Here is a 24,491-nt window from a genome sequence, read left to right on the forward strand (position 1 = left end):
AGGCGGAGTAGCACCGGCTTTGCCAAAAGGGAAATCAGCTTGATGCAGCGCGATCTCTTCGGAGCTGCAGGAATAATTAAACAATTAAAGTCAAGAAAAAGATCATCTTTATACATCTGACGTCTTTCTAATGAAGCCAGGGGCATCTTATAAGAGAGCCGTTTTGTCATGTAAAACCACTCAGCCTGCTGAATCTCAAACAGGGAAACTTTTCTCCAATAGCAACTGTTTTTGGTTAAACTGAAGACGTCACTTGTTTGCAGCTTTTCTTTACAAGGAGAGCAGCCCCCCGCCTCTCTGTCGTGGTGTCGCCACCATATACATTTCATTTTTATTAAAAAAGCGTTACAGTCACCTTCAGTTGATGGGATCTCAGAAGTGTCACGTGATGGTGGAAAAACTCAAACTGAAGGAATTAAAAGGATCTCAGCCAAATCAGGTCTTGCAGATTAGCCTTAATAGGTGTTGAAACCAATGACCCGAGGCTTAATGAGGTTGTAAACGACAGCAGGCCTCGCTGCGATTTTTTCCAGTGACAGACGATGGCGCCACTACGCAGCTATTAGGGGGGCTTGATATTTCCCAGAGGTTGGAGTCACCCTCGGTAAACTAAGTAGTTATTGAATGTCAACTAATTAAAGTCGGGCGTGAGATGAATGCAGCCTACAGGATGTTGCTATGCAGCTTTCAGTAGTCCCGACAATGGAGACAGTTTGATCTGTATATTATTACAATGCTTCATATGCAATCTCTCCATGTTCGAGTATTATGGACGTTTAGAAGAGATAATATATTTATCACGGTGATATTGAAGCTCCTTAAACAGGACACTGAGCTTATTCTACGGATTTTCTTTGTCGTACAAATCCGCTCTAATCTCGTCTCTGCCCCTGATTTGGCTTGTATACGTTGGACTGCTGCGTGTCTCTTCTCTCCGGTCCATCTCACCTCCGTTTCCATCCTTCTCTGTCTGCGTGTCCGAGTCAGTCTCGCCTCCCTCTGATTGGCCAGAATTGTTATTCCTCTTAAATGGACCGCGCGCGGATTGGCTGCCGAGGCCCTTTCGTCACGCGGCTGAAGGGGCTTTTTTACTGGAGGTTTCTTCCTGTCAGCGACACATGTAGAACAAGCAGCTAACGGGACCCAGAGACCAGAGCAGAGGACAGTCAATTACAGCTTCTCTGCCTGCCTCCGTGTTTCTGTTTTTCCTCCCTCCCTCTTCTCCACGCACTTCTCCAGCTCTGTGGACACAACGGCATGCGCAGACCTGTAATTACGGCTTGTGATGGACTCGTTTTTGTTCCAGCGAGAAAAAGAGCACTAAAAGCGGCAGCAGCAGTTAAACGGGAAGCATCCAGTGGAAATACTATCTGATAACTCCATTTGCTTGCTGAAGAGCCGAGCTCGAGGGTTTCGCTGCCGCGCGGAGCTGGAGGCCGACGACCGCGCGCGGTGTCGCGTCCGCTTTCTACCTGTACTTTTTTGGGGTACTGTTGTTGCAGCCTACCTGTTCGCCTACCTGCCATTCAAGCCGTCAACTTTACAGCCATTACCCTGAAAGGAGACAAACGAGGTGGGTGTTTGCCGCTGGTACAGCTGTTCTGTGTGTTTGCGCTGTATATATATATTTTATATGTATATATGCTACCTGCAATTGTCCGTAGTTTTCAGAGTGGAAACAGTCGGTTTTGAGTCCGCCTGTGTCTATTTTAGGAATGCCTGCGCTCAGATGTGACAGCGGACATTACACTGGTCTTTCTAAAGGACTCAGCTCGTAGTAATTGAGATGTGAAGCTGCATTTCTTTTATTTTCTATTTCAAAAACAAAATCAGGCAGCGGACAGAAGCTTTTAGCACATGGCTGTCTGATATGTTCCCCCCCCTCCGTCTCTCTCGCTCCCTCTTCTATTTCCATGACTTGGTCTCCAAATTGCTTGCCCGTGTAATTACTTGAGTTAGCCCATTTAAGTTAAAAGCCACCCCCCTCCTCTTCCCCTCCCCGTCCCCTCCATCCCTCAGCGGAAAAAAAGGAAACTCCTCTGAATGAAACTTGATGATGGCCCCGTCTTGTTTATCCGGGAGTCACTTTCAGGTCGGCTTTTTTGATTCATCTCCTTTTAGATTTAATCAGCAGTAAGGTACGCTGTGGTTTGTCCCTAAGAGCCATCGCTAATGGGCTTACTGAATGCTTTTCTCTGTGCACCCCCCACCCTCCCTCTTCCTAACTCTAATTAGCCTACCTGTCTTTCAACATAGATTTGGCTTTATCCAGGCGAGGCTGCCTGACCAAATTGGAGAGGATTACATTTGAAAGAGCCCACATTAATTTGGTGGGTGAAACAAATGCCTGCATTTCAGTAGATTAGAACATTTAACATCATTACAGCGTGTGCACATCGCTGTATCAGGGCTGTGGTGTAGATGCGTGATCATATACTTGGCTGAGGTCAAAGGCTCATGCAGCATCAGAACTATTGTGCCAAACATCAGCCTCTCTTTACTCACTCCCTTGAGTTTTGCTGTGGACATCACCTCTTTGCAGAGTGAGGAATTGTGCGCCATTAGGACAGCTCAACAAAGGCCCATGCTGTGTAATTGTTCCTCTGGCCCCACAGTGTTATCAGTGAATAGACATTCATCACAAGAGGTCTGATGAAGCAACAGCGTAGAGATCAAGGGCAGATTAATTCACTAAGTGACTCGTGGTTGTCTTGTAGCAGAGATCGGGCTTCGCAGCTGCAGATACAACATGTTCAAACAGCTGATAACTGATCAGTTATGACAAATGTGTCAACTCATAGCTGTGTAAGTCCTGACCCTTGTGTGTACAAAGCAGTCCTTGAGTGTAAAAGGAAAAAAAATAATAGTCTGAACAGCAACCTGTCATGGTTTCTTCTGTGTGTTCTCAGGTACGATGGTGAATCCCGGAGGCAGCAGCCAGCCACCACCGGTGGGCACAGGTTCTCTGTCCTGGAAGCGGTGCGCCGGCTGCGGGGGCAAAATTGCGGACCGTTTCCTCCTTTACACCATGGACAGCTACTGGCACAGCCGATGCCTCAAGTGCTCCTGCTGCCAGGCCCAGCTGGGTGAGATCGGCACATCGTGCTACACAAAAAGTGGCATGATCCTCTGTAGAAACGACTACATCAGGTGAGGAAATCACCAGGTTGTGTGTTCAGTTTTCTGTATTTTGCTTGTGCAGCCTTACTGAGCAAGTTTGATGTTTAAACATCTTGCATGAATTTAAAAGGAAAAATTGTGCTTCTCATAGCCCGTAGAACTTTTCTTCTGGATTATATTAGGCTGTGATATTAAATCAAGTTAAAAGCAGGACTAAGCTGATGTAGATCTGTCATGGTCATGCAACCGTCTGCAAAGTTTGGTGCATTCCTGCACGACATGTGTCTCAAATTGTACTAACGTCATCAGCGCTCATTAAGGCATCCTGGTTGAAGGCTCTCTGGCCTGCCCTGAAAGACGCCAAACGTGGCGCCATGTTGACAGAGCACAAAGCAAAAGGAGAGAGTCTGTGCAGGTCATAATGCGGTCTGTCCTGTTTTACAATCAACAAAAGAACAGAAAACTGGTCCTAAATGACTTGAGTTAGCTCTGCAAGAGACACGGACAGGATCTGTGTTCAGTGAAGGCTGTTTTATTAAATTTTTTTAATACAGTGGAAAAAGGATCATTTAATTAGCAAAGAGAGCCTTTTTAAATATTCAAGTAGGTGTGCCAGACACCCAACCAGAGCTTGTTGATGACACTCATTCTGGTCATGTTGAGCAGTCTTAAGTGACGAGAGAAGGTGCAGTTTACTGAAAGTTGACATGCATCCTTGACTCAGCCTCATGTGCTAGACTGGTATGGATTTTTAAGCCAATCAATTAGCCATTTGCTAAACTTGAGTTTCTATTCATGCAAGACAGTCGGAGAGTCTGCTTTTATTGTTATATAATAGAAATGCATGCTCATATTCTAATGGATGGAACCGCACTCCAGTTAACGTACAACGCTGCTATCAAATCTGCACGGATAATTCAAAATCTAAAGTGCGCCTGTGCGCTCTCACACCCACCTCATAAAAAGGATGGGGAAGTCAATGGGGTACTTCATTCATAATGGGACTATAACGTAATTAAAATTGGAAGGGGGGGAAAATGTGGATACACCTTTCCACTTGTAATGAGAGCATGCTTGGTGGAAGAGCTAAAACGCACATTATGGAACCATGAGATCTCTGTGGAGATAAAGACAGGAGCGGGGTAGGAAAAAAACATCTGACAGTGAGTCTACACAATTAAATGCTTTAATTATAGTCCCCCTCCATTTCCTTTAGTCCTGATGGGTTTTATCTAATGAGATCTGGTCCCTGGCTTGTATCCGCTCCCAATGACGTGTCCGAAATGAATGAGAGCCACACTGCAAACAAAACATTTAATTAACCAAATTGGCTTTTGAGAGAGAGCAAGAGAGAAAGACAGAGAGAAGAGGGATTATTGTGAAGGCCATTTGCTGCTGTTTTTTTTCCCCCTCTTCATCTTAAAGGGGCAGATTCATATTTGTAATAGAATGCTAAACAGCTCAACATACGTTCTCAGCTGCAGCTTCAGCTTTATATCCATACAGCTGATTTAATAATGCTCATCTGACTGATCGGGAGTTGAGTCGTATGCCTGGCCTGGGATGATAACCCATCCCCTGTTTTTCATGCAGCGCTTGTCCCCAAAAGCTTTAACTTAAAGCCAAAGTTGTGTTTGCTGTAGGGATCATGTTGTTTTAAGCTGGAGGTGATATTATTTCTGTGGGCTGCTAGTAGAGGGAGAATTAATTTACTTGTGGCTGCTGGATTCAGGGAGAATGTGTGTCCCCTTAATTGAATAAGCCTAGGTAATTAAATGGCACTTTTCCAATAGAACGTGTGAGGTAAATCTAATAGTTGGTTATTTAATATCACTTTGAAGTCTGCCCACTCAAGCACTATGACAGCACAAGAGAATGTGAACTATTAGGCCAGGGGAGGAAAAAAAAAACTGGATCTCAGAAATTAATTAAATCGCATGCAATTTAGGGGAAACGTTTATCTTGATTTGTCATAACAGAATTAATTCAAGGCCTTCAATTCACTTGGGGCCAGATCTGTTACTCTGAATTAACCAAGTGTAATTTGGCTGATCCCCCACCGCCAGCACCACCCAACCTCCGACTCCAGCCCTACACACCCCCGCCCCCTCCTCCTGAAACACATGCACATCACAGATTCACGCGAACCCTCCCTCATCCTCGCAATCTCCCCACCCCGCCCTGTCCTACCCCCCCTCCACCCTTTTCTCTAATGCAGCTCTTGCCATTATGCAAAGCCCCGCTTCAGTATCAATATGGCCTAGTGCTTTTAAGGTGCTTTGGCTGCTGATGTAGAGAGGCATTTTTAATGGACTGTGTTGCAGAAATCATTGTTGTGGGGTAATTTTACCCTACTCAAAGGCCTTGGTGAATGAGGTCTGCATTTACCAGACAGCCTCGCAGCAAGCTATGCTATATTTCACCCGGCAGTCAGCGCTGAAATGAAATCCAATAGTCATTGCCTGCATAGGCAACAGACAGGTCCAAATGTGTTTTTTTTGTTTGTTATTTAATTTAATCTAAGACAGATTCACAAGGGCGGAAGACGACAGATAAATCAAGATAAAGCCATCCCCGAGAAACGTAGTGAGTAACTGATTTTTTGTTGTTGCAAAAAGCAGAAACCAGATGTGTCATTGCAATTAAGAGTCCCTTGGCCTTAATTATACTGACCTGGGGTGTTGGCTTCACCTCAGCGCTGTAGTTCACTGGCAGAAGAGGCCATTAGAGCCCAACTCTAAACCGATGCAGCAACTTAATTGAGCACCTAAAGGCTTTGGCTCCTAAATCAAATACTATCAAGAGCTATCCCCTGGTAAAATAATTAACCCGGTACGAGTTTCACACTGCGCCCAAATGTAAAAAGGCTGCGGTGAAAACTCCTTTTGTCCTTTGTTTCCTCACCTCTCAAAAGCTTTCGCACAGGAGGAAACTCCTCGAGCAACATATTCAACAAGAGCACGAGGAACGTGTTTTCAATTTGAGCGAAGTTTGAATTTCGGAATGAGCCGGCTTTGATATGCAGAAACATCTTGTGGGGAAAGTGTAGTTTTGCTTCTCCACACACACACATTGCAGCAGAGCACAAGAGTCTTAAAGCAAGGCATATATGTTCATTTCCACTGTCATGTTTGTCCCAGCGAGAGCAGAGAATTGGCAGTGTTGTGACGACGGTCTCCAGTTAATTAGTTTCTGAAATTGAGTTTTGATGGAGCCATTCCAAATGATGCCAAGACAAAATTTGCTTCAGCCTAAGCTGCCTTATTGAAAGCCATTTCTGTGTCCCTTTGCAAAGAGCTCTGGCTTGTTTGTTTGTCAGTTTTTCTAACAACTGCTCGGGTTATGGTTGGGATGGTAGAGGCATTTATTCCCTCTTTGTTAAATACATTTCATAAAAAATGTCTTCAAGAAGGTCTGCGCAGAAAGACACTTTGATCTTGTTGTTCTTTCTTTCGCTTGTTAATTTTTTTCCCCCCAACCAAACAACTTTATCTGATGCACGCACGCCAGTGTTAACCACTCCCCCCCTATCCCTTTCTGTCTCCATCCCTCTCTCTCCCTCTCTCTCCCTCTCTCTCCTTCTCTCCGGAGCATGTCAGATGCCGTGGTCTTATTTGATTGCTTAGGAAAAGTGCAGTGATAGAGCAAACACCCGGTGAGATATGATGACAAATGGGTCCAGATCCCAGTAAATTACTTTCTGCTCAAATCGAAATTTCATTCAGTTTGCTGCTCACTGAGATGAAGTAATCTAAATTGTGGACTCAGAAGGAAGATAGAAGGGAAGCTGGAGCAAGCATTTCATTATCAAGAGGCAGAGAGAGAGAGAGAGAGAGAGAGAGAGAGAGAAGGTTAGGGACGAAAGAGATGAGCAGAAGCAAATCTAAAGTGTTGACACCATGATTGAAAAGGTTAACCCATGCACATTATATATCAACCCGAGTAGCTACGGGGTTTCTAATGGAAACACGGCACTGACGGAGCATTCACAGGAGTCCTAATGGCAAAAGCACTACATCTCCGCCTGGATGTACAATCAAATCCTCTTAGGTCCTTATTGCTTATGTTCCACGTTATTATTAGGCTGCAAAAAATGTGCAGCCAAAGTAATATGCAGTTTCAGTGCTAGATGCTTGTGGAGGGCAGAGTCGTGTTGGATTCATTTTTCCTGTTGATACTGTGATGATTTTCTATTTCTTCTGCTGTATGTTTTCCCTTCGAGGCAGAAATGGAGTTGGGGGGAAACTTAGCGCCGGATACACTTTTCATTCAGTCACACACTCTGCAGAGAAAAGTGTGGACAGTCCATTACACAAGGCTAAATCTGTGCAGATGCATACAGCAGCTCCACAGTAACACTCCTTCTTCGTCCCTTTCTTCCCCCCCTCAGATTATTTGGGAACAGCGGAGCTTGCAGCGCCTGTGGTCAGTCTATTCCAGCCAGTGAACTGGTGATGAGGGCACAGGGCAATGTGTACCATCTCAAGGTAAAGTCAAGTTTCCTCTCTGGAGTTTTGAACTTGATGAAGTTGGAGTGCTGCACAGTTTAAAGCCTTTGTTTTGTTTTTAGCAGCGATGCATCGGTTATGAAATCCTGGGCTGATGTTTCAAATAACATTTTTTTTTGGAGATAACTGATGGTGATCCCATTATTTTCTTTCATTTGTAACTTCATATTTTAGCATTTTTCCAATATACCGATATCAATCAGCTGAACAAACGGATATTCAACCGACACATCAGCACACTCCTAGTTTTCAGTTTTGTGTATAACAGTGTTTTCCTTAGTATCGGAATTATCTCTTTGAAGAACACACAAATCAGCATCACATTGAATTAACTTTACACTAATTATGTTGTGTGCTTGGCTTAAAATGTCTCTGTTGTGGTCAATAGCGACTACTGTCTGTACGGAGCAGGGCTAATGAGATATGATTAACAGGAGATCCAAAAAAGTATTAAAGCAAAAACTTTAGTTTGAATTCAAATTGGTGTAAAATCCAACTGCTGGAGTGCTAAAACAATAAGCGGATTAATCATTTAATCACCATCTGTTCTCATGTTTAATAATTAAAATTTTCAGCTTCTTGAGTAATGTTAATCCATTTAGCATTTTGATATTATTTCACAAAAAAGGAAATTTTATAGCATCACTGTATTAAAATGTTGTGATGAAAAATGATGTGAGCGTGTGTTTGAAGACTTATGAAACAGACCTAGGATCAGTTTTGATCTTAGCTATGAGAAAACATTAATATTTTGTGTAGATATTTGGTTGAAGCCTCAAAGTCTCTACAAAAACTATAGATTGCGTATGAAAAATTGATGTAGCTGCCCTGATGTTAGTCATTGGGTTTTGAAGCCTCTGTGCTTAAAAACAACTATATTTCAAATTTAAAGTTGCCATGTTTAGGCGGGATGAGGGCATACTGATTTATCGGTTAATGATGGTTAGCTGTTCATTAAGAGAGCGTTCATTAAGAGAAAAACAGATTTTTGTACCATGCATTTTTAAAGCTGTAAAGCTGGACGTGTTAGCAGGAGGAGGGAGGCTGTGGGGGTGACTTGTTTGTGGAGCAGAATAAAGTGGACACTACAGGATCTGACCTTTTTTGGCACTTCAGCATTAAGGCTCAGGTGTTGCTGCAACAGAAACAAAGAAATGCTTGGCTATGAAACTTTGACATGACGTGATGTCCCTAGTGGTTAAATAAGAGTACTGCAATTTGCACATGTATGTATCCAAGGCTGAATTTTGCATGATATCTATCAACAACGTGACAAGATTTCTCCTTGACAGATGTAAGGAAATAAATGCCAGATGCAAGATCTTTGAATTTACAGATGTGATGTGGTGTTCTAGTGTGTTAAAATGTAAAAAGTCTGTTTTTTAGCTACTTGATAACATTACTGAGAACAGGGAAGCTATTTAGAAACCAAATGATGGTTGTGTCTTCCACAAACACTAAATCTTAATGTGCGCTGGCTTTATTTAAGGAGCAATTTAAAGGCAGGATCCTTTAATTGAAATTGAGATTTAGAGATCACAGGCGCTCAAGTCACAAATAAGATTCTTGGAACCTGCTTAAGCAACATTTTTATCCTCAGCTTCCTTTACAAGTTCAATGTAAACACACTACAGGGAAGGACCTGTAAGACCTTTAAGATCGGTTCTGTCTTTGTTTACAGTGTTTCACATGTTCCACCTGTCGGAACCGGCTCGTCCCCGGGGACCGGTTCCACTACATCAACGGCAGCCTGTTCTGCGAACACGACAGACCCACAGCGCTCATCAACGGCCATTTGAGTTCACTGCAGACGAACCCGCTGCTGCCCGACCAGAAGGTAAGACCCCCATGATGGCGGAGGGAGCCCCGCGGTTCTTTGTGGTCTCATTTCAAAGTACAAGACAAGCAGCAAAAGTCATCAGTCAGCCGGAGTCATTAGCAGGAAAAGGAAAAACATCTGTAATTTTCACGGCAACATTTTTCACTCTGTTTATATTGATGTCGTCGATTCGACTTCACTGCAAGGCATGCAGCCGATATTAAATCTTACAGAGCAGAGATGAATTTTATTTTTAGACAGCCAATGGATTTTTCTATCATTCTTGTTGGAGGACATGAACTTAGAAAATCTGTATTAACTGTCAGCACAAAGCATGCGAAAATGATGTTTTTGTGTACCGCTGCCCTCACACTTTGTTACCAGCAGACACATATTTGACTCATTGTGAATTTATTTTGCCGTTCTGAGCCAGACGTCCACTTTTAACATTAATACGGAGTGTTTAAAACCGAATTTGACTTTTCTATCAACACGCCTGGGATCACCTGGGTTAAGTTATTACTCCGAGGCCAAAAATGTGCATCCGAGTGGGGCCGAGAAGCGAACACAGACAGCAAGCTGCAGCAGCATGTATATCATGAAAGCTGTCATCATGGCTTTCCCTGATTTGATCTCGATGCCTCCAGTGAAAGCAAAACAGAAGGCCTAATCATATACGAAGGATAACTTCATTCTTCAGGATAGCTTCATTGTGCCTGCAGCAGATCTAATCATTTTTGCCTCACAACAAGCAGCTTTATTGATACCTTGTCTGCACATAGAGCACACTGAGAGATATGGGAGGTGTTTGGAGTGTGTCAGAGTCTGACTGAAAGAGGAATTATATTGTTGGGAGCATGCATTTCACCTTGAGTGGTTCTGTGAGTAGAGGAGAGGTAGAACTCCATTAAGCCCCCCCACATCCCTCCTCCCCTTACGTCACAGGCTTTTTAAGGGCTTGTCACTTTTACAAATCAGCTCTTGGAGCTCTAAGAGCTCCTCACATTTAAATTGAAAGCCGTTGCATTATCTAGCTTAATTTTAAATGTCTGTTTAAGTCCTTGCTCCCACCCCCAGTGTCTCTTGCAGCATGGCTGGTGTAGTAAATATGAGGCCTCATTGTTTATTCATGCACTAACATCAATTGTAGTGAAAACTGCTGAATTATTGATGCTAAAATGCAATCTGAATATTGGTCCTGGTGCTTTAATTATAGCAGAGAGCGAATTATTAAATAAACAGAGACTCATCGCTCAGTGGGAACAGTCTCTGGATGCTTTTGTTATCTGCGCGAGTGAAATAAGGAGAATTATTCTGCCGCTCAAGCACTTTATCACACTGTATTTCTTTTGCTCGAACAGAATTTCGACAGCCTCAAACAGCAGAGGCTTACAGCAGGATAACAGCCCTCTGAATCAATACGGCTCCAGTGTATCGGCCTGAATATAGAAGCTGGTTTAGCAGAGGAGAAAATGAAGCAGTCACAGGGTTATCTTCTGACCGTTGTTTTGATTATGTGCGATTTCGCTGTGACATAATTGGTGTTGTTCACGATCATGGCGTAGGACATGTGATGCTCATTTATTAAGCTTTCTTCCCAGCTTCTTCCTAATCTCTTTGTTCAGAACAGACAAATTACTGCTCTCATACAGAGCTGCTTTGACCCAGGGGAGAGGGACCCTCCCAGCGTCAGTCACTTTAATTAGCCCCCAAGTAGGAGTTTGCAATTACTAATAGATTGAAGCCCTCCTAGTGATTTGAGGGATGAAGGGAAAAGTAAATCGCCCCTTCGAATCGCGGAGGAAAAAAACAAGAAAGATGAAAAAGTTGAATGCTGCTGGTACCCAGACAGATAATTGTCTTTCCTCCCCTGCATTTTTCTGTTTCAAAGGGCTGAACACCTCCTGCAGTTATGTCGGAGCGTGGTTCTAATTATACCAAAGAGAATCGCTTCATGAATGCACTTTTAGTTAATGCAAAGTAAATGGGACACCAGATGGTTTTCAAAGCCTGGCTGATCAATAAATTAAACACTGGAGCTGGTGGAAAGTTTATTTATCAAGGGGTGAAACATTTATGACATTTTGTGAACTGATGCTCTTAATGACGGCTTGATGTCTGTTCTCATTTAAACTTTTCCCTTTTTTTTTTAAAATTTTTTATCGCCCTCTCCTTTCAGGTGTGTTAGGCGGGAGCCGTGCAGGAAGCAGGATGTGTGCCTTCATTTTAACCCTTACCCATTGACACCCGAGACAGTGTGGATCAGCAGCACCCCGGCCTTTTTAGCTGTGCCCCCAGGCCCTTTTGTCCTAAAGGAATCCTCCTCACATCTCAACCAGTAACCTGACTTTTTATTTCTGCAACTCATACCCAGCGCTCAGCCTTCAATCCTTGGCTTTTCCCCAACTGTGGGTGGATACTTGCACTTACTACACCTGAATCGGGACACTGCGGACTCTGTGACCTTGGGACGATTTAAAGGGGGGGAAAAAAGAAAAGTGAAAAAAGGGGGAGACCGATCCGAATCCTAGAGGACTCTACGGGAGGAGAAAATTAAACAACGTGACGAGACTATGTTGTGACTGAAGAGAAGGAACGAGACTAATGAGGTTTAAAAGGCGCAGGCTTTTCAACTCTGCACATTTGTTTAAAGACATTTTGGGGGGAAACCGGGACTTTTTCATTTTTCCTCTCCTCCTTTTCTATCCTCATTTCCCAGCAACATGGTGTTTCCACTTTCTATATTTTAAGTGTTGTCAAAGGGGAATGTGTTTTTTGGTTTTCTTTCTTTCTTTTTGGTGGTATATATCTATATATTAAGATGGGGTTTAAAAAAAAATCTGTGGCATTTTGTGGAAAACAAATCATGAACACTCTCTTGGTGTATTTGTAAAACTACCATGTATGTACAGTATGCATGTAAATGTCGTTGTCCAGGCGTGGCTACAGTACATCTGACCCCTCCGCACTCAGCTCCTCCCTTTGAAACTCATGGCAAGCTGAAGAAATTTGCTCATAGTCAGTAATGTAGAGATCATCACCAACATTTAAATGCTGAATGAAAGAGAAATTTATTTGTGATATTTTCCGAGACATTTGCTCCAGTATGGTGTATTTAAGTAATAAAAATATTGAAGATTTAATAGCCTCCTTAAATTCATTGTAAAGCTTCAGTGTCTCTAATTAGCTAAACTTGGGTTTTTAGATGTTGTAATGAGTACCTGGCTAATTTTGTCTATTCAAGTGGGCAAAAGCCTGATATCAGCATGGCTGAAAATCCTCTATTGAACATCCTGCAGCACTGCCATTCAATTCCCAGCCTCGCAATCATAAAGGCGCATGATGAGCGTCTAACTGAAAATGGATAAACATGTATCCTCTCTTTTCTGTTCGGATGACCGTTTGCTATTCATCACTCTAATACCTGACAGAAATGGAGGAAAATGTCCCTTTGAAGATTCAATTACTGCAGAGAGGGAGAGAGGTGTCTCTTTCTGGCAGGCACAAATTGAATGGGCTATTTGCAGAACAAATTGGTGTTTGAAGTCCTTGCAAGACCTAATAGGTCTGAAGGAGGGACCCGGTAATGGCTGATGCGCTTATCTGCGGAGTCTGCGGCCTCGCATGAGCTCGCTGCTGCCGCTGAAACAATGCTGCTCTTCTCCAGAAGGAGGCTTTGATGCAAAAAAAATCATCTCGAAAAGGAAAGGAAATGGACCTGAAGAGTAAACAGACCCTTGTGTTTTAAATTGGAATTTCAATGGCATGAAAATCACGCCGAGTGGATTTGTTCTCGACCTTCTAAAGCACAACCTAAACATAGCGATTGTTAGCAATGCGTCACTTTCAGAGTCCCGGTTCTGAACATGCTGATCGAAGTCTAGCCAAGTATCTAATACGACTCTGATGCGCAAACCTGAACAAAAAGAAATATTAAAAAAACAAAACAACAAATACACACCTGTTACCTTGAACATCACAACAAAAGGCTTTAATGGAACTAACAGCAAATCCTTTGGGTCCTGTGGGGCTTCCGGGATGGGGGCGCAATGGAGAGGAGTGCTTGGTCTGTGGTGGTGTTTCAGGAGGTGGTACAAGTCAGAATAACACAAATGGAAGGTCCCACGTTTCCCAGCAGGACACTGAATTAACGCTCACGTCACTCATCTCTGGTTTTAATGTTGTGGCCGATTGGTGCGTATAACAGATACACTAAACAGGACAATGTAACTAAATCCGTGGCTCAGGTAATAGATGGGCTTCGATCCCGTGCTAAAGTATCCTTGGGCAAGACGCTTGAATGCCAACCTGCTTGCTATGGCGGGCGAACAGCTTGCATGGCAGCTCTGCCACACACCAGACCATTTAACAAACAAGTCGTTTCCTGGCAGGAACACCACTTTAACATTCTCGATTTGTATCTCTTTGCTTGCTTGCTTGCATTGTTTGAGCATGCAGGTACTCGCATGTACCTGACAAATGTCTAGCTTTGATTATCCATACATCACATTTTCCACCTCAGCCTTTTTTGTAATATTTACATTTTGTTAAATTTCCAGCACTTCCGCTCAGCTTTCTTTCTTTCTTTTTTTTTTTCACGGACAAATCGACGGGAGATGCACATCGATACAGGTGGAGGGAAATGGCTTTAATGGAACGGAGCCATAGTTAATGTTATTAGTAACACCTGTGCCTCTGACTACGACAAGCCAAAATGTCTTCCAGTGTGACAAAGGCAAGGCAGCTTATTAATGCTGCACATTTCATACACAGCTGCAGATCAAAGAGCTTTACTAATAGTGGAAAAAAGTGGGCATATTAAAACATGAAAATGATTATTAATAATGAGGAAAATGCAACACCAAATTGAGGACAGAAGTTCATTTATACACAATAGTAAGCAGGTAGGTTTATGTTTGGATTTTGTGGAACACTCTAAAAAGTTCGTATAGACAGAACGGCTCAGTATCAAAAACAAAATTAATCAAGCCGAGGTTTACTTCACAGGTTTCCTGAAAATCCCCCAAATTTAAACCGCCTCTCAAAGCAATTTAGCTGTAGTGGTAGGTTTATTGAATGTTATATAAAAACTGTTAATTGTCCCCTAATTTTCCAAAATATAAAGCGTCCCTCCCACCCGACCATCCCTGAAAAGAATCCAGAGACAACATTCACTTCTTAAAAGGAATTATGGAAAATTCCCAGTTGCTGCTTTCATTAGTTTTCCCAAAAATATACTTTTAGGGATGAAAGTCGGTCTGTTTTATTCATTTTTCAAGCCCTATTCTTTCTTTTTTTTTTTTTTTTAATTCCATTACCTACAAAACTACTTGAGCTCGGTGCTTCAAGTATTTTACAATGAATATCTGGTACTATGGCTCTATGGATGTGGACCCTTGTGTAGCTTAAGTTAACAGAGTGATGGACGCTTGAAGTCCCGGAAATATTTGGATACCCGATCTCTGACAGCAGATTTGGATTCCTGCAGAAATCACAATGTTGCTGGTTGGGGACTCTTTTTGATTTACAGCTTCTCATATGCAAGATACATAATAACTCTATGACAATCCAAATCAGCTGAATGCTTTCACAGATATTAAATAAAGATATATATTTTTTTAAAAACCACACATTTCCACAACATATCAGTGTGATATTCCTCAGGTTTGAATAACTCATATTTATAAATTGTAGTTTTTTTAAATTTGATGAACTGAGATGGAAAGAATCCAGTGTAACGCACCGTGTGGACATACCAGAACTGAGGCAGGAAAGTTTATATTCATATTCAGTTTCACAATCATTGCATTAAATTAATCTCTCATAACAATTCGTATATTCTATGTAAATCATATATTGCTTCATACTACCGGTTTTCACCCGTTTATGGACTAAATGCATTTCTATCTAGGCTAGCAATAGTCAGATTCGCAAAAAATTGAAACGATCTCAAAGGATAATTCCACTTTTTTTTTTTTTTTTACATGAGATTCAAATGGGGCTTTGGCTAGAGGTTCTATGAACCTCTTAAAACAGGAATTTTTTGTGTGGAAAAGGGGAGGATAGCTATGTAAACATCATTAAAATGTGGCAGTTTTAATACTTAGAGGACTGCAAAATGCTTCAAAACCATCATCCTCATTTAGCTTAACTGTCGCATTTGATTTAAGGGAGAATTATGAAACATGATGCCCATCCATTGCTGCTATTTCAGAGGTGATAACTGCAACATGCATCCCCACTTTCACCTGCATATGAATGGCTGTCAGGCTGCAGAAGCCTTTGAGTATCAGATTTTAAAAAAAAGAATTATCCTTTAAGTTGATTTTGGTTTAAAGTGATCTCAGTAATCCACATCAGAACAAGACCATTTCGTGCTACACTAACGTTGGCCTTTTCCATTATGAAATCCGCTTGGTTCCATTAAGCTGTTTACTCTCTCACACAGATAAATACATGCATACACACATGAATATACATAAGCCGTGCACGTGCGTACTAACAGATTTCATGAGTCATTTTTCAAATCAACTTATTGAGTCAAATTGCTCAGTTTGGGACTTAATACATATGTGAGAGTTTGCTTTGATGTGGTAAACCAGAGTGAGGGCTATGGGATCCCACCCACAACAATGAAGCACACTTAAATGGCACGGCAGCCTGAGGGAAATCACTTTGCTTCAACTCCAGCTCCTTCCTGCGCTCACTGGGGAGTCTACTGATGCACCACAACTGGATTACTTATGATTAGCCACCTTGTATTTATTTCTAATTAGTTTACGTCTTCATTCTGCTGCAAGTTTTTGATTATCATTTATCTCGATGTGATTGGAAGAGTTTTTTTTATGACAGAGTGGATGTTGTGTTCTGCATGACAGCCTGTGCAAACCGAAGACATCTGCCAAGCTAGTTTTATCTCCTTTTGTTTACTGCATCCGAAACAATATACTTAACACCTTCCAGATGCTTTGAGATAATAACATCAACACATTAAATCCATTTATTTATTTATTCCATCCTTCTAGTATTTCCTCTTTCTGAAATAATAGCATACAGAAAAATCTTCCAGCAGTTTGGCTCGGTGGATGATGCTTTTGTGTTATGTGTGCACAATTTTGTCTTCTTGGGTGCCATTGGGGATTAAATTAAACGTCGCACTGTTGTCCGGTTCATAGTCAGTTTTAAAATGAAGATAATTACTGCGACTTAGTCAGGATGTGTTCATATAGTGCAGTGTGTATACTACATCCATGTGGAAAAGTAGATTTTCACAAGACTCTTTGCAATTACATGAAAAATTAAGTACACCCTCACTGCTTCCATAGGAATTAAGAGGATAAGTAGCAGCCAGGTGCTGCTAATCAAGTGCACTTGATTAATTGATCATCAGCAAGTGTGAACACCTCTAAAAATGCAAAGGTTTTGGCATCTTGCTTGTCTGAAGCACTCAAGTCTGTAAATGAAATTGCAAAAAAAGAAGCATCATAGGTTCTACAGGCCTCAGTTAGCATGCTAAATGTTTAAGATCATAATGAAATGACACCGTTTTAAAAAGACTCAATAACTACGGTTTGTTTGGAGAGATTTGCTGAAGAAAACCTCAATATTTAAAAAAGAACATGACAGCACAGCTCAGGCCTGCAAAGGTGCATCTTAACAAACCGCAATCTAGACCACCTGGGACCTTAAGAGAACTGCAAACCTCAAGATACTGAAGCAACACTTTGAAGAAGTGGGAGCCAGAAACGGATAAAGTCATAAAGAAACTGATTACTTCAGTTTATTGCTGCTAAAGGTGGTTCTACAAGACACTGAATCATGGGGTGCACTTAGTTTTCCACAGGAGTCCCGGTGAAACCTTTCAAAATAAAATGTTATATACTGTTTGTGTAGTATATGAATTTGAACAGACTTTTCTCAAATTGAATACAGTGAGTCCTGCACTTAGTCAGACAACCATAGACTGTATGTAAAAGATGGACGTAGCCACTGTGAGGTCTAGTTTGTGAATGTAGCTGCAATTTATATAAGGTGGCATTAATATGAAAGATACTTCTTATGTGATGTGGCCAGGGATACGTTCTTAGAGGATGAAGAAAGGGGGGAAAAAGTACAATCATGCTTCTAGTGTTATTTACACTAGAAGCATGGTAAATGGCCTGTATTTATATAGCGCTTTTCTAGTCCCTAAGGACCCCAAAGCGCTTTACATATCCAGTCATCCACCCATTCACGCACACATTCACACACTGGTGATGGCAAGCTACATTGTAGCCACAGCCACCCTGGGGCGCACTGACAGAGGCGAGGCTGCCGGACACTGGCGCCACCGGGCCCTCTGACCACCACCAGTAGGCAACGGGTGAAGTGTCTTGCCCAAGGACACAACGACCGAGACTGTCCAAGCCGGGGCTCGAACCGGCAACCTTCCGATTACAAGGCGAACGCCCAACTCTTGAGCCACGATCGCCCCACGATAGAAGCATGAGGAGATGGCTAACCTCAGAAGAGCTTAAAGCAACATCGGCATTTTTAAAGTTCATTAATTAATCCATTATCCATCCACCGATCTAGTAGGGGAGCTGAAGCATGTTGCAGCTGCCATAGGGTGAGAAGGGACTGGACACTCCGCCAGTTTGTTGCAGGGCTAACACGGAGAGACAAACAACCACTGACACTCACATTCACACTTCTGGGCAATTTAGAATCACCAGTTAATCTATTCCCTCTAACTGAGGAAGCGAGAGTACCCAGAGAGAACCCACGCAGACAAAGAAAGGCCTCGGCCAGATGGTGGATTTGAACCCAGGACCTTCTTGCTGTGAGGCAACAGTGCTAACCATTGTGCTACCCTAATTAATCCATTAATTAACAGTAATTCATTAATTATAACCTACATACGCTCTCAAGTTTCAAAAACTATGTCAAGCTTTACTAGCTTTTCCCATTTTTGGGAAACAGCTGCTGATTGTAGCCTGATGTGTAATGAACCTATATTAAAGCGATCAGTTTCACATCTATCAAACTAATCAATAAAACCATCAGGAAACGGATCAACATCACTTCCAGAAGGATGAACTAAATCGGTGTTAGACTAAAGCTTATTTGTTTGTTTTCTTTCATTTTATCTTTTGTTAGGTTTGTGTGAATAATTTCCCTTCCTTTCTCCGATACTCCCTGTACTTCTTAAACAGAACGTTCTCTATAGCATCGTTCAACTTCCATTTCTTTATTTGTTCCTTCATTAGTTCATCCAGCCATCTGTTTTCTTGGCCAGACTTGATCAGATTTTGCCAAAACCTGTGAAAATTATGCATCTCACTTTCACGTTCCAGCATTTCTGTAATTACACTGATGAGGTCCAAGGGGTTTTGTCTGTTCCTTTGTTCACTTGTATCTCATAAACCATTTATCAGGCTTTCACTAAACTTGAGAAAGTGAAGCATCTTTTTCCTCAGATTTCTAATGATTACGGGTCACAGTGAAGATTCAAAGGTGTATGCAGTTTCCTGCCAGCACTTGGCAAATCTTCACCTATAAATGTATCTTAGAAAGTCTAATTTCCATTAACTTTAACACCATCAGACATCCATAGACTATCCATACAAAGGTTACCAGAATCTCAGCTTTCAGTGAAACCTGAAGCCCCTTAAAAACACCATCATGGTGTGAAATGCGCTTCATAATTGCCTTGTTTCAGCCCACTGTGGAATCAGCAAACAACTGAAAATAATGCCTGGGCACAGCGCTCAGTTACTTAGCCGGGTGTTCAATAACACACAGAGAGGGACATGCAAATATTAGTGGGGTGATTATTGGCAGTTGTGTTTGGCCTAAAGTAGCAGGTAACTCTATCCTCTCCATTATGCATGCTGTGAAGTGTGGTGCGAGGTGCACTGGTAAAGCGTTGCTTTTAACTGACCAGAAGAGGTTCACTTTACACTCAGATGTCCTTCACGGTGGAAATGCACTCGTAATGCAATGAGAGAAATGAAGCACCTCATGCACGCAGGACCTGAAGCCACCTTTAGGCAAAGTGGAAATTGGAAAAGTAACAAATAATACTTGAAGAATTTACAGCTCCATCAAAGAGCAAATTGTTTTGTGTTTTTTTTTATTTAAAAGTGAATTTTTCACACATTTCAATTTGAGTCATAACTGATGTCCGTAACAAGAAGCAATCCAAGACGCTAAACATATGCCGAGGCTGAAAATTCTTCCATATCACCTTTGCATGAATTGAGTTACTGAAGGATTTGTATATCTGGATTTGTAAAAGTTTGTTATATTCTAACACAGTGCTTCCTAATGTTTTTTTCCCTTCACTTCTATTTGATATGTATTTGTGTAGCTGTGATGCAAAATGCTCAATTTTAATCAACCTCACAATGGTAAAGAATCCTTCCAAAAATTCCTGGCTCCAGATCCAAATCGATTCCAAAAGTTAATTGTTTCTAAGCTGGGCCAAGTCCCAACTTCTGTAAGATTTTCATGCAAATCTGTCCATAACTTTTTGAGTAATCCTGCTAACAAACAAACAGACAATCTGAACCGATTAGATGACCTCCTTGGCAAATCATGGCAGAAGACACCAAAGTGTTTTGAGACCATATGAAAAATAAATATTGCTTTTTCTTATGAGCAATAAACGTGACTTTTTTTCACTTATTAAACTTGATCTCAGATTTTTTTGTAAGCTTTCCCTTAAATTACACTATTAGCTGCTTATAAACGGATTACATTTCTTTGTCTTCAAACTGCAGCGTCTCTTTTAATAAATAAATAAATAAACACACAAATGGAATGGGAGCCACTCGTTCTCTGCTGACATAAATGTTTATTTCACAGGAGAATATTACAAACATGACATCTGGCTCATATTAAAAAAAGAGGATAAATACAAAAGGAATGAGACAGTCAACAGTCGTGTCATGTTTACTTTCTCGTGCACGCACGCACACACACACTCGCACACCATCTCCTCCCCTTTTACTGGTTTGACTCTTGAAAAGCATTCCTTGTTCCATTTTCCCCCATTCTCCTCAAGAATGTAGTAACAATAATAATGCATTAAGTGGGCTGAGTACTCTAAACACTCAGAGCTTCCTCTCACAGTAAGTGCAGAACCAGTTTGCCTGCTGTTGAAAGCATCTTACACACAGTCCTACAGAGAGTGGAGAGTTTGCCTCGGCACCCCCACCCCCACCCTTCTCTTTCTGCCTCGCACACGCACACACTCACAGACAGACGCAGAATACGCTCCTATCTGCAAGTCTAGGTGAAGAAACTAAAAACACCGTCGGGCTCTCGTGCTGTCTGGTGAATTTGAGGACTTCTGCGTCTGGTATCGCTGCTTTTGTGCAGGCATCCTGCAGAAAGAGTCCCACCTGAGTTTTAGCGTTCATCGTGCTTCTGTCTGCTGGAGCCACCAGCATGGTGCAGCTCTGAGCAGGGGGTTAAATCCCCCATAAGAACAGCAAAAGGTCACCAAATGCTGTTGTTTATCAGCCATCCTGAAATGAAGCACCGAGCGAGTATCCTGTGGATTGATTTTAGCCCCTCTACAGTGAGCGGCATCGCAAACACACCATAATCATTATGTCCACGCAAATACTGCAAAAAATATAAAAGTAGTAAGGCTGTAGGCTTAATGACTGGGCAAGCTTACAACCAATATGTTTTTGTTTGTTTTTGTAAATATGATGTAAAGAAAGTGAATTTCTGTAATAATTCAATATGTGGATAAACATTTTTATTTTTGACATTAATGCCTTTATTACAGGGGAGCACAGGGGTACACAGAAAAGCAAGGTTATGGCACCCCAGCTTTAACGCCATCTGTTCTATATTACTGTGGCCTATAATTGCCACAAAATCCCCTAAATCACAATATGAGAAGGAAAGACATATAATTTAATTAAAATGACAAAAAAGAAGAAAAATTCACTTTAAAAAAGTCTGATAAGCCAAAAAAGTTTTAAAGCAAATTATGTCACAAATTTTTCAGGTTCCAGCAGACAAGATACTAAAGAAAGATTAAAATGATGATATCGGTTCAAATAAAGACATTTCAGATTTCTGACTTTAATCTAGTCGCCCAGATAGAACTTCCTGGTATGGAGTAGTGAGCTTAATTTGGGAACTCTTCTGTCTTGTCCAGCTATGGTTCAGTTTAAAAAACAAAAAAAACCCCAAGAAGATGATGGACAAAATTCAAGACTTAAAAACAGTACTCGACAAATCAGTGGGTGACGTCTTGACAGCTAGTTCTATAGATAAGGTGTTTAAAAAAATAAAACTCAAATTTTTTGGTCATTTTGTCATTTGAGGAAACATATTGGTTTCCTCAAATGACCAAACACAGCAGTGTTATAATCCTAAAAACCAGCCAACGTGTTAGCTTCCTGAAACGCAACCAGGAGCGCGAACAATATGCCGGCTTTTTCCTCTTCTTTATTTCTAACCACAATCTGTGAATTTTCTAGCTAGCAGTGGCCAGAAATGATAACTTTAGCAATATTGTAAAGGACACAGTCGCACATAACTCAGCCCACTTTCTCACTAATGTTGTAAAATGACCACTGTCACATATTAGCACGACAAAGGCTCAAAAAATAAAGACAGACAAGTATTTTTACGATAAATAGGCTACACATTGAATTAAGTGTATGTGCTGGGTATTAGCACGTCTTTAAGATTTTAAAAACTTATGATGTAATGATGATCTAATCTTATGACCTAATATTTGGTATCTGTCCCAGGTGCCAAAACAGTAGTCGACAAACCAGTGGGTTTCTACATGATGGCGTATTTTTGCACTATTTTGTACTGTTGTAACATGCGGGAGAACAGTGACACACTTCAATTATATGAAGCCGAAATAATTTGGACCATTTTTAACTGTTGATGTTGCCTCAGTGTTCCTTTGCTTCCTTTGCGAAATTCACCCAGACTGTGACCACTGCTAGCAGAGGCATTACACTTCAAACTATACTAATAACAATGCTGTCTTTTAAGCATCTCTACAAGCAGCTCAAAGGTAGCCTACAAGCAGAGCGAAGGAATTTCTCAGTGTCTTAAAAGTTGGAGCCATTAAAGAGCACTAAATCAAGTTTCCAGTTGTCTCAGCAAAGAACTGTGTGATTTGGCATTATCTTTGCAATTACAAGGAAGGGAGCTGGATCTGCCTAAGATCTCTCTGTCTATGCCCTTTACACACACACACACACACACACACACACACACACACACACACAGAGCGAGAGAGTAAGAAGACAAGCACTCCAGGGAGAGGAAAATACACCTGAGGATATCCTCTTTGATTTCATAGCTCTGCCTGAGTCCTAAATTAACTTATATACCATAGTAATATAAAAAGTGGGTGGAAGCAGTGAGTTGTGGTTGAGGATGGGGACAGTCTGTGTGCAGCTAAACTGAGTTATGTCTGTTAATGACTGCATCGCCATCTTTTTGCTGCAGTTGTCATATCCTATTAAAGGAAGTGCGTCATTAAGGGAACAGATTTCACAAAGACCCGAAGACAAAAATGCAAAGCACAAGTCCTGCAAGTGAAATTTCTTTTCGTCCCCCAGTCAATGACCTATACATGTAATTACAGGACCAGTTCAAGCAGCTTCAAATATACCCTGAAGAATGTCCTGCACTATCACTTCATCGCCTCACAACTGATGTTTTTTTTTTTTACCCCCTATTCTTTTTTTGAAGGCATTACAGCTCGCTGTTTCTTCATATGTCACAAAGATTCAGAATCTGTGACCTGAAACAGCCTGAGGAGAGCGACTTCACAGGCGGTTTCCTCGGGGACTAATGTGTTTTCAGAGCGGCGACCATCTTTTTCCCTGTTTAATGAGCTCAGTCATAAATAAATGCATGGCCTTAATTAGCCTGCGTGTGGTGGGGGCACTGGAATTAGTGTGGAGCTGTGGAGATGGAGGCTCCATGCCCGAGTTCTTCTGGAGATGGTGATCCGGGCGTGGGGAGGTGGCCTTTAAGCAGATGCTCTCCTCGCTCTCTGCTGGTTGAAGCTTCCATGACTCCCTCCTTTCATCTAAAGCTATTAAGCTGCTTCTCACCGAGCTCCTTGGCTGGTGGAGGAGCTTATACTGGACAGTTGGTCACACCAGTGTACACACACACACACACACACACATATACATATATATATATATATATATATATATATATATATATATATGCATGCATATATATATATTAATAATAATGGATTGCATTTATATAGCGCTTTTCGGGGCCCTCAAAGCACTGTACAATTCCACTATTCATTCACTCTCGCATTCACACACTGTTGGAGGCGAGCTACAGTTGTAGCCACAGCTGCCCTGGGGCAGACTGACAGAAGCGAGGCTGCCATATCGCGCAATCGGCCCCTCTGGACATCACCAGTAGGCGGTAGGTGAAGTGTCTTGTCCAAGGACACAACGACCGAGACCTTCCGGTTACAAGACGAACTGCCAACTCTTTGAGCTGCGATCGCCCCGATATATTAAGATTATAAGGTAAAAATAATTAACGTTTTTTCATTGAGCATTAAACTGAATTGTGCCCTTAAAAATTCCCCAAGCAAATGACAACAGTTAAAAAGCATTGAATCCTATAATGCCATCAATGAAAATGATAGTTATGTTGTAATGTTAAGTTGTGAATAAGACTGAAAAAGTGAGCAAATATAAAAATAAACAACTGGCTAATGTAGGCTGCAATAGTTAATCTAGCTGAGGCTCTGGGGCTCATGTAAATGTAATAAAACCTTGGGGAGATAATTTACTATTTCTTATTGTAAAGCTGTGTGTATTCACATGATGTATACTAAGGCAATTAAAAAGTATTTCTTTCCTTTAAACACCAGCTTAAATTTAACCACAGTTGGCTATACTCAGCTTTACTTTTCTCCCTTTTATTTTTATTTTTTTTTACTATACTGTAGTCAAGGTGATGTGTAATTTATGCCCTTTAGCAGCAATGGACTCTTGATATCAGTAATTTAATTTATAAAAACTGGACAC

General features: G+C 41.5%; 1 protein-coding gene across 1 annotated transcript; it reads left to right on the plus strand.

Moving 5' to 3' along the window:
- The first annotated feature begins 1,095 nt into the window (after nt 1–1,095).
- lmo4b (LIM domain only 4b) lies at nt 1,096–12,590 on the plus strand. The gene is made up of 5 exons (XM_004552872.5): nt 1,096–1,573; nt 2,910–3,150; nt 7,511–7,607; nt 9,310–9,465; nt 11,627–12,590. The coding sequence occupies exons 2-5, from the start codon at nt 2,915–2,917 to the stop codon at nt 11,633–11,635; spliced, it is 498 nt and encodes a 165-aa protein (XP_004552929.1). The 5' UTR covers nt 1,096–1,573; nt 2,910–2,914; the 3' UTR covers nt 11,636–12,590.
- Nucleotides 12,591–24,491: the final 11,901 nt, after the last annotated feature.

This window comes from Maylandia zebra, linkage group LG23 (assembly GCF_041146795.1).
Source record: "Maylandia zebra isolate NMK-2024a linkage group LG23, Mzebra_GT3a, whole genome shotgun sequence".
NCBI lineage: Eukaryota > Metazoa > Chordata > Actinopteri > Cichliformes > Cichlidae > Maylandia > Maylandia zebra.